The sequence below is a fragment of the Triticum aestivum genome, chromosome 7B (assembly GCF_018294505.1).
Source record: "Triticum aestivum cultivar Chinese Spring chromosome 7B, IWGSC CS RefSeq v2.1, whole genome shotgun sequence".
In the NCBI taxonomy this organism is placed as follows: Eukaryota; Viridiplantae; Streptophyta; class Magnoliopsida; order Poales; family Poaceae; genus Triticum; species Triticum aestivum.
In genome coordinates, this window is record NC_057813.1 from 713,984,760 (window position 1) to 713,994,921 (window position 10,162).

The 10,162-nt window shown below is 45.5% G+C and overlaps 1 protein-coding gene and 1 long non-coding RNA gene across 2 annotated transcripts; one reads left to right on the forward strand and one right to left on the reverse strand.

Annotated features, from left to right (window-relative positions):
• Positions 1 to 855: 855 nt before the first annotated feature.
• LOC123159268 (uncharacterized) lies at positions 856 to 2,377 on the reverse strand. Its single transcript, XR_006479612.1, has 2 exons — positions 2,112 to 2,377; positions 856 to 2,019 (listed from the first exon to the last, which is right to left on the reverse strand). It is a non-coding gene; the product is annotated as an uncharacterized lncRNA (long non-coding RNA).
• A 1,476-nt stretch (positions 2,378 to 3,853) lies between these two features.
• On the forward strand, positions 3,854 to 9,760 carry LOC123156710 (PX domain-containing protein EREL1). Its single transcript, XM_044574871.1, has 10 exons — positions 3,854 to 4,211; positions 5,379 to 5,507; positions 5,966 to 6,064; positions 6,378 to 6,470; positions 6,554 to 6,662; positions 6,781 to 7,454; positions 7,647 to 7,811; positions 7,900 to 8,142; positions 8,390 to 8,608; positions 9,019 to 9,760. The coding sequence occupies exons 1-10, from the start codon at positions 4,080 to 4,082 to the stop codon at positions 9,298 to 9,300; spliced, it is 2,145 nt and encodes a 714-aa protein (XP_044430806.1). The 5' UTR covers positions 3,854 to 4,079; the 3' UTR covers positions 9,301 to 9,760.
• Positions 9,761 to 10,162: the final 402 nt, after the last annotated feature.

Genomic DNA, 10,162 nt, shown 5'->3' on the forward strand with positions numbered 1-10,162 from the left:
GTACTTAAACAGTCATAAAAAGTATAAATCGCCTGTGTGTAAACTTGTATGCAAAATAAAATAAGTGCAGATATATGGATCAAGAAAAGTTTATATTAATTATCGAGCCTAAATGTTAATGGTGTTTGACATGTACATATTATAGCTCCCAGCATACCTTTGAATATAGTGTATCCTTGTATCGGCACATATGAGGTACTAATACAAATTATTTTTCGATGTGAACCAAATATTAGCATTAAAAAATAGCCAAAGCTCTAAGCGAACCCGTCTAAACCTATCATTGATTCTAAGTTATTAGAGTTAAAATCAGATATTGCTTTTCCTGGAATCGTACCTATCATTCATTGTAGCGGTGCTGCCTTTCATTGCAGTATGATGGTCATATACAACATCTACTTCAGCAATATGCACTTCACTAACAACACATATTTGTTAAGTCACAGAACAATAATTAACCAAAAAACGTTGTTGTGATAACAGCTCAAGAAAGATAACAGAAGAAAATGTCCATACAACAATAACCCTTTCTCAAATCTTTAGTAATCATCAAAGCAGGCATAGCGGCATCCCATCTATAGACAACTTGATTTGTATTTGCCGGAAAGATGTTCATGAATTCTAATGTTCGATCTTTAACCAACCTGATATTCAATGGCGCTAGAACACAAATTCGCCAAGTTCAGATTCAACGTTACTGCCTCACAGCCACTCTGATGGTGCATCTAGTTGCTGGTGTACAGAAAGGGCAAGAAAAAGCACTTCCCACTGAGAAAAAAGATAGTCCTGACTTCAAAACAGCAGTTTCTCACTTGTGGGCTTAACGGTCAGGAACCAAAAACGTAAAGATGCTCATTATATCAGGTTACTAACCAGATGTCACTGATTCTGACTAATCACTTACAATCCGTATGTCATTTTGCTATAGCTGTGTTGAGTGTAAGCAAATCACAATGTCATATAAGACTTCATTCTGCAAACTGAATTGGCATGTGCTTACAAGTAAAAATCGCTAATGTGTGAAGACACTGTTTAAAAGTTGCCACCAACACAGAGAAATAGTAGTTAGTCCTCTTCAAGAAAAAGAAAAGAAATAGTAGTTGGTACGTATCAGAATTTTGAGTCCATCACTGGATCACTGAAATCAGAAAAGGATCGGGTTTTCTTCAGAGTGCGTTGCTTGGATAATGTCATAACTTGGGTATATAGTGTGCTGAGGCATATAAGCCGCATTGGTGTTTCTCAAAGGAAAAGCAGAGCAAGGTGATCAACATAACAAATACTGAATGCAAGCCTGAAATATTCAGTGTATGTTCAAGTCAAGAAGGAGATGGCTGCACCAAGGTGAAGACGATGGCGGTGATGCCAACGGCTGACGGCCGAGACGGAAGCAACGGCGGAGCTCTAGAGGCGAGGAGGGAATGTGAGATGGTGGGGCATGATCGGGGAGGTCGCGGTCCATGGCTGCCACCGGACGGTTGGGCGTGGTCGAGGTCGAAAACTCGGCGCGTGGACCATGCAGAGGGAGTGCAACCAGTGCAGCGGCGGGCTCTCGCTCTTCAGGGGCTAGCCGAGGGCGCAGCAGCTGTGGCAGCCGCCGAAGCCGAAGCTGCTCCGACGCAAGCGCCGGTGCCGCCACCGTGCCAACAGCTTGAGCTCTGTGCGTGCAGTCTTCTGGCCGCTGTGTCCATGGGGTCCGATGTCGACCGCGGCGACATCGCAGACCGTCCCCCGTAGAGCTCCTCGGCGGACAGCGGCCGCACTGCGGTGCGCACGCTATTGCCGTCCCTCGACATGACCGGTACCGCGTCGACCATGGCCGTGCGGTTGCTCAACATCCAGGCTCAGATCAGCAAGGCCACCGCATTGACGTCTCCTGACAAGAAGAACAACACGGTATCTCGCGCCGTGCGCCCCTCTTCGCCGAGTTGGAAGCCGCGTTGACGATGCCAGTCGCGCGGGTGCTTGCGCTGCAGGCCCAGCTAGGCTCGGCCGCAGTATTCGCATCGCCGACGAAACCTATTACCACCAATTTTTATAGTTTGAGCGGCGTTGACTTCGCCTGTGGTGACGCCGACGTGAAGAAGGCATGCAGAAGCTTCGAGAGGCACCTGATGTACACTGGTGGAGGAGGCCAAGGTGGGGGACCTCATGGACGTCGAGGAGCCGCTCGGCCGCCGGGAGAAGCACATGTCACGACGGGAACACCACGCCGCCGCGGCCTGATTTATGTCGCCGGCCCGCCTTGTTCATGGCCTCTACGCGTGGCTCCCAATGGGGGCCGGCGCTAGCCGCTAGGGAAGATGGGAGACCAACGGTGACCTATGGCGAGCACATGATGGGCGTCGGCGTCGCTGGGATTGGTAACTGGAGATGCATGTGTGAAAAGCGGAGAAGGAAGCGAACCCTTTTATACTCTCGTACAGCAGCAAAGCGGTGGGCAGCGGGAGGTTCCAGAGAGGACCGGACACACGAAGAAGAAAAGAGAAGATACCGTGTCACCACAGAAATCGCACACGCACGTTTCCTGCCCACCACGCGTCTTCCACGTGTAAAATCCTCGTGAATAACAGGCTAGACAAGTTTGACCAGTAAAAAACAACGACGAGGAACAGTCCAGCCCACGCGTCATTTTTACAGCAGCCTTTAAAAAATCCAAAAAAAACAGAAAAAAGAATCCCTTACGGGCCTAGTATTCTTAGTATTCAAACCATAGATGACGCAAACATTTTCTACAACTATATTTTGCACGGTGGAACGAGAAAAGCACATTATACTTAAGTTTGTGGTCAAACAAAAGTGCAGCTGTGCACGCATTTCTGTAACTCACTATTTAGTTAAAATGCATATTTCAACGGAACGTGCAAACTAACTCTAATTGACCCATTCCGTGAATTCTATTTAAATTAATCCTAGATGCTCAATAGGGCACGAAGTGTGAAAATGCATTTTGGCCCCCCGAGTGACATGGGCCTCCTAATTGTGATGCGTGCCATTTTTCGCCTTCGTAATCATTGCATTATAGTAAATCATATCAGTTATAGTTCGGGATTTCGCACAATCTATAGGCCCTCTCCAGCATGTGATTTCCTTATGTTGACAGGGTCGAGGGACATTGGACATGGCCTCATTCACAATTACGGTTTACAACATAAATCATAAGTTGGACTTGAAAGGATGTTTCTGGACTTTATTGACAAGATAACCAACATAAAATTCTGGACCTGATTAAAGGACCAATTAGGAGATCATGTTCAAGCATTCCAGCAACTAACCGTGGAAAGTAAGCGAAAATTTGTTGAAATTGAAAATATTTTATCTATCTAGCGAACCATCAGCCGGCCGCCGGTCTACTAGACAGTGATTACAACTTAACCCAACACATGAAACAAATAACCAATACAAGCAAATAACAAACCTCCCAAGGAAAACATAACCAGCTACCGCCTACCTCCTCGTCGTGCTCCGCATCTAGAGGGCGCCAAGCATACGAGATGCATATACCGACATGAGTTGCAGTTAAGCCCCGTCTTTGGGCCATCCTCTTCTCGGAGCCATAGACGTTGCTTTCTTGCTCTGGCTACGACGCGGAACTTAGGGGGCGACGACAACATCACCCACAACCGACACGTGCGGGGTAGTATTTCCCTTCATTCTTCTAGGGTTGTGTTTGATTTCGGCTCTATTGGAAAAAAGGAAAAAGGAAAAAAAAAGCTAATACCTCTTTTTTCTTTGAGCGTGGCGTGTCTGACAACCATGTCCCACCTTCCCTGTCCAACCCGCGTGGCTGGGCTGAGAAACCCAGGCTGAGCCGCACCGCACGGCACGCCCACGCCCACGCCCGGCCGGCCCAGCTCCGCTCCATCCCCCCCACCACTCCCTCCCTCCCACCAACGCCACGGTGAAGAAGAAGCTGCTGGGTCTGGGAGGGTGGCGTTGACAGTTAGATTCGCCACCGCCGCGGGAGCCTCCGCCTCCGCCCCAGCTCCAATCTCTCCCTCGGGACCGTCGGCCCCGCCCCCAGCTCGATCCCGCCGCCCCGCCCCGCCCCGGAGGAGGGGGAGGCAGCGGGCCCGGCGATGGCGTCGGCGTCGTCGTCGTCGTCCGCGGCCGCGAGGAGGACGCCCCGCGGCGGCCCCCCGAAGCACCGCCACGACGGCACCTCGCCGCTGCCGCTCGGCATGGACTGGAGCCCGCCCCCCAAGCGATGGGTAAGCAGCCCCCGCGATCCCCTCCCCTCTGAATTCCCCGCCTCGATCCCACCCCGCGCTCTGATCCGTCCGGGGGCCGACGCCGCGCCGCCCGGCCCGGTGGCGCCGGGGGCCTCGTGATCCCGCGCCGCGAGCGTCAGATTTGTTCGGTTCCGCTGCTGGATTGCTTCTACTTTCGTTGCTCTCCACCGATCGCCCGAGTGGGCCGCGCCGAGCAGGGTTTCACCTCGGTTTCGTTGCGGATGCGCGGTCCGTGGCAGCAGCTAGTTAAGTCCGCCGAGGTATTTAATGTTGGGGATAGGATCTATCTGCATTGGGATTTTGCGAATTAAGTGTTGCCAAGTTGCCTGCGGTTGCCTGTTCAGTGATTAGTGATTTGGAGCTTGCCCTACGCTAGGGTTCAGACATCTGAATATCAACAAGTTGGGTTTATGAATTTTACCACCCAGTTGGGCTTATGAATTTTACCACCCACATAGCTAGGTCAGTTCATTTCATGATAGATGTAGGTTTTGTCCTCCTTTTATTTATTATTCCAACAAGCTTGCTATTAAATTGACCTCTATAGCTAACTGTTATACGTGCTGGCAACGACCTATAGCCAGCAGCCAGCCGTACTATTAACAATGCTCTTAGGCCTGCCTATGTTGTGTCATGATCATGTTCTTAGGCCTGCAGCCGGATATGCTATTAACCATGCTCTTAGGCCTGCCTATGTTGTGTGATGATCATGCCTGTACCCTGTTTGAACGACAGACATCCTTACCATGCATTCGCCAGAAATGGTCTCACACAACCAACTGAATGACGCCTTTGTACTGAAAAACACCTTGGTTGATACACTGAGAGTCCCTGATCCTCATTACTAGGGGTTGCGATCCTCTGCAGCAACACACCATGCAGCACGGTTGCTGCGTTTTTTTGCCTGATCCCATGCATTGAATTTGTTCCAACCCAAAGAGGAAAGAAATTAACTGCTGTGCACAACCAATTGGATATTTTGTTTAATTGGCAAAATTTACTAGTGCATACGCAATTAGGTAGTTGCATTTAGAGTGAATTGTTTTTTAGAACAGGTTCCGTTGCAAAGATGAGGGCGTTACCGACAGAATGCTCTGAACATTATCCGAGTCTTCTTACGAGCTCATATTTATTGCCTGCACGCAGGAGGGAAGGAACACCGTCTGGCCACATAACCCTCAAACAGGCTGGAGTTACTGTGTGACGATACCTTCTTGGATTGCTCAAACACCCGAAGCTGGTGTAGCCTCTGACAACTTCTTGAAATCTATAGTTGTGAGTATCGTTTATCTTTTACCCTCTTGTTTTTCTCACTTATTCGGTCCAGGAGTTTAGTCAATCAATTTTGTTACATGTCTTCAGATAGTAATTGACACGTCGCTAGTATTAAAACTTTGTGCTATAACAAAATGAGCTAGATGGGAATACAAGCGAGAAAATTTCGACAGATCAATAAAAAGACAAAAATTGTTTGGCATTTATCAAGCCTATATTGAAGTTTTACTTAAGGGGTATCTAAGTTCATATCATGTGGATGTATTATAAAATTTAGTATACCATGGAGACATGGACTTAAATTTAAGAATTCCAAGTTGTAGATGATATCTTGCACGTTACATTGTTCTATTTTTTGGCCTCATAGGCTTATAGGACACTAATTTGTTTTTGAGGTCTTGCTTCATGTAAATGTTCCTGTTTTTCCATGACCTTTCTTTAATGCCCATAAAGGACAGTTTTACAGGATACATGTTGGTATACAATCACCGGAAGGCGTTAGCTCTAGCCATGGAGTTCTTCGAAGGTTTAGTGACTTTCTGAAGTTGTGTTCTGATGTAAGTTAATACAACTGTTGCTATGTTATTGTTGTACATGTCTTGCATATTAAAGCCATGGGAGTGCATTTTGTGATTTTATGAGTGTGCACTCTTCTCACACACACAATGTGCATTCAGATAGTTGGTGCAGTGTCATTTGCATTCAATTGCATCATATTTCTTGAATATAACAACAGTATGGCTTTGTACAATTTCCATGTTTGATGTGTTCCTGATTGAAGAAAGAATAACTATGTGCTTTGTAATGCTATATAATGCAAGATTTTGTTTATTTCATCACTCATCATGCTACAATTCTCCCATATTTCAGCTTAAGCGTGCTTTTCCCAGAACAGACATCCCCCCTGCTCCACCGAAACATGCCTTCTTAAGAATAAATTCAAGCAGGTTGCTTCTAGAAGAGGTTAGCTGTACCCATTGTTAATTGCTACATTCTGTTGTGCTTTGCCTTTTGAACTTGTGGTTCTAAAAATGTTTTGGTTGCAGAGAAGGAATACTTTGGAGGAGTGGATGCAAAAGCTACTTTCTGATATTGACTTATCGAGAAGTGCTCATGTTGCTGCTTTTCTTGAACTTGAAGCTGCCGCACGCTCATGTATGTGCATTGGTCCATAATGAAGATTTTTTTTCTGTGTGTGCATTGATCCATGTCTTAATTGTGCGTGCTATATATCATAATCGACAATTGAATTCTTCCATTTTACTGAATTCAGATTTCCAAGATTGGAATCAGCGTCCCCCCGAAGCAGGTACTTCAATAAAAAGCAGTACAGACTCTTCTCGTCATTCTGATGATCCTGGTTCAGGTGCTCTCTCTGAGTCCAGTCAAATAAACCCGGGACTTGTTCGTAGCATCAGTCTGACAGGAGTAACTGGTAACGGTGTGCTGGGAGAATCTGTATCAGGTCAGTCTGATCAGCATGCTGGTAGTGTGTCAAAAAGCAGGAAACAGGGTCTTGTCTTTTCGGAACATGATGGAAGGAATGGTTCAGTAGAGTCTTCCAAGGGAGTAGTTTCTGAAGAGGATTGTGATTCTAACCCTGGTCATGCTCGGAAGGATTCTTCTGAAAGTTTAGGCAGTGATTTGAGTTCTTTAAGAGGAAGTGAATTGTCAACTCCAGGGGCTAGTAGTTCCCTATGGGATGGTCCTGTGGATCTCCCAAGTGGTGTGGATGGACATAGTCAAACAGAAAATCTTGCTGGTGTAGATATGCAGTTTTTGTATGATATGGATGCCCAAGTCATCCTACCAACTGATCAAAGACAGAAGTTGAGTAGACTTTTGGTAACCATGCAAAGAAGAATAGGGACAGCAAAAACCGATATGGAGGATCTCATAGCACGCCTAAATCAGGAAGTAGCGGTCAAAGAATATCTTTCCACAAAGGTATCACTTTTTATCTGATATTTATTTTCTATGCTTTAGTGTAAATCAGGCTCTTGGTATTCCAGGATCAGGCCAAGCGTCTTTTGTTGCTTTTATGCGTTTTTCATTGGCATTCAGTGGACTTTCTTGGGCCTCGTATAGTTATTATGTGGATTCTAGGTAATTTCCTTCCACTGATGACTTCTGATGCAGGTAAAAGACTTGGAGGGTGAGTTGGAAGCTACAAAGCAAAAAGGCAGAGACACATTACATCAAGCTATCTTAGCTGAAAGAGAGAGGATTACCCAGATGCAATGGGATATGGATGAGCTTCGCAGGAAGTACTCTGAGATGGAGTCAAACCTGAAGGCGGAACAAGTCAGTTTTTTCTCTGTTCCTGTGCCTTAGCATTTCTTAATTTTTCATATTATGAGGATTCTGATTATCTTCCTCTATTTACTTACAGGATGAGAAAACTCGTGTGGAATCAGAGAAAGCTACCGCCAGTGGTAATAGAGAAGAGTTAGCCGAAGAACTTGAAACGAAACGAAAAGAAGTTGAGAGTTTGCAACGGCAGCTTGGAGAAGTTGAGGCAAAATCTAAAACAGATATGAAGGTTCTTGTTAAAGAAGTCAAGTCCCTTAGGAATTCTCAAAGAGAGATGAAGAAAGTGCTGAATCAGTATGTTGAGGAGAAGACTGAACTAGAGGTACTCGTAAAATTATAATCCATTCCTCCTTTGAGAATCGCAACAATAGCAATATTTAATATCGGTACAGGCTTGCTGCCACCAGATTAACTCTGTTATGCCTGTTTACACCTTTAAACCAATTATTTATATACCAACTCATCAATGTTTCCTTAATTCAAGCTTCTGTTCACTTATAACAGTATCCTAGTTGTATGTGATCAGTGTTTCTCTCTCTATAATTTTTAGTTATTTTCCATTTGTTCAGAGGATTATTAATAGAGAGAAGCAGCGGTCAGCACGTGTGAAGTCATCCCGTGAAAAAATGCTTCATGAATGCCGACTGCTCCGTGAGCGTCTACAGGAATGTAGTGCTAAATTTCTTGCAGAAGAACAAGATAACTTGACTGTTGACCCATCATCTTTGCCTGATGCACTAGACCTTCTGGCGACGTCAGACAATAGAATACGCCTTCTTGTTGCTCAGGTAAATTTTCTTCTTCTGGTAGGCTGTTTTCATTTGAGATGAAGCCCTGCTTTGCCAAACTCCAGCTCTAGCTTCTCGTATAGAAGCCAAAGTCGTAAATTGGAGCTCAAGTTTCAGTTGAGAACTTGGACCAATGGAGTCCTGCTTTTGTATTAGAAAGACTTTACTTGCAGATCATTTTTAGTTCGGAGCTGCAGCCATCATTGAAATAGCATTTATTTGAACTTGAAAGCACTGTAGCTAGACTTCCCTCGTTCCAAGTTTTGATCATGAATGTGCTACCTGTCAGCTAATTAGTAGTCTGCAACATGCGCAATCAATCTCAATATCTTAATGTACGCACGTACTTACTATCTTTCCTGCTGACTTAAAATGTGGGGGAAATCCTTGCTTTACGTTGATCTCTGTAGGCTCAGCATCTAGCACTGGACGACGAACAGGGGGGCTCTTCCGATGATGGCGAAAATTCCGATGGTAAATCCTCAATTACCATGGGCAGCGAAGACTCGAGCCTCACCGACGAAGAGACAACAAAGATGCTGTCCGACCTGCTCATCGACAACGCGCAGCTGAGGATGCACCTCAACTCCGTGATCCGCAACGCTGTAAATACCTCCGTGAAGCCGGGGAAGGAAGACGCGGACGGAGTCGTCCCGAAAAAGACGGTCCTCAACTGGCTGCTGGACAGATAGAAGCGCCGGTGTATATATATCCTTGTGAATTAGCTGCCCCCCTAGTTATGCGGCCGGCCTGATGAGAGTTGATATGATGAGCATACTGCCAGAGTAACAGCAGGAGGAGTCTCACACTGTCCTGCCCCCTCTGGTCTCGGCGTGGAGGCGGTACTGTCGTGGTGTTGTATTATTGCTTGTCGACGTGGAAAATCCGTGGGAGGATAATATATATCTATATTTAGATGGATATGGGGAGGGTTTTCGGCGCTGAGTGATGATGATAGATAGAAAGAAAATAAACAAGTTCCCCATTTTGTGCCATGCTTCTATATATGTAACTGCAGAGCTGGTGGTATACATGGTTGCTTTATCTCTGTGTAGATGTTTGAGGTGGTGAGGTGAGAACTCCACTGCACAGTTTGCTCCAGACGTTTTCGCTGTTTTGAATTTGTAACTGGGAAAGAATTGTGTTCTCTCATGGTGCATTCCGCATTCTGCCGAGCTGTTGATAAGCTGCATCTTGAATTGCTGTGACCGGTTATGAATATGTTTTCTGTTTCCTGCTAGAAGCAAAATGGTTTTACATGAAACCTAACGAACCTCACGTTTGCTCTTGAAAAATTTGAAATTCTTGAAAGTCATGCGAGAATTGAAACCCATGGAGTGCATTCCGCCGCATCTTGAATTCTTGTGTGACCAGTTGTGAATATGTTTTCTCCTTCATGTGAGAAATGATTTTTTTTAATGAAATTCGCATTTGTGCCTGAAATTCATGCAATCAATGAAAAGCTTTTTTTTGGAAACCTAATGATTTGTGTTTGCTATTCTTTTTTTTTTTGAAACGGAGGCAAAAGATTTTTCATCGATTAATTAAGAAGAA

Excerpts from the sequence above, each read along its gene's own strand:
- LOC123156710 (XM_044574871.1), top strand. The coding sequence starts at position 4,080 with ATGGCGTCGGCGTCGTCGTCGTCGTCCGCGGCCGCGAGGAGGACGCCC. Across the intron at positions 5,508-5,965 it reads ACTTCTTGAAATCTATAGTT|TTTTACAGGATACATGTTGG; the intron begins GTGAGTATCGTT and ends CATAAAGGACAG. Across the intron at positions 6,663-6,780 it reads TGAAGCTGCCGCACGCTCAT|ATTTCCAAGATTGGAATCAG; the intron begins GTATGTGCATTG and ends TACTGAATTCAG.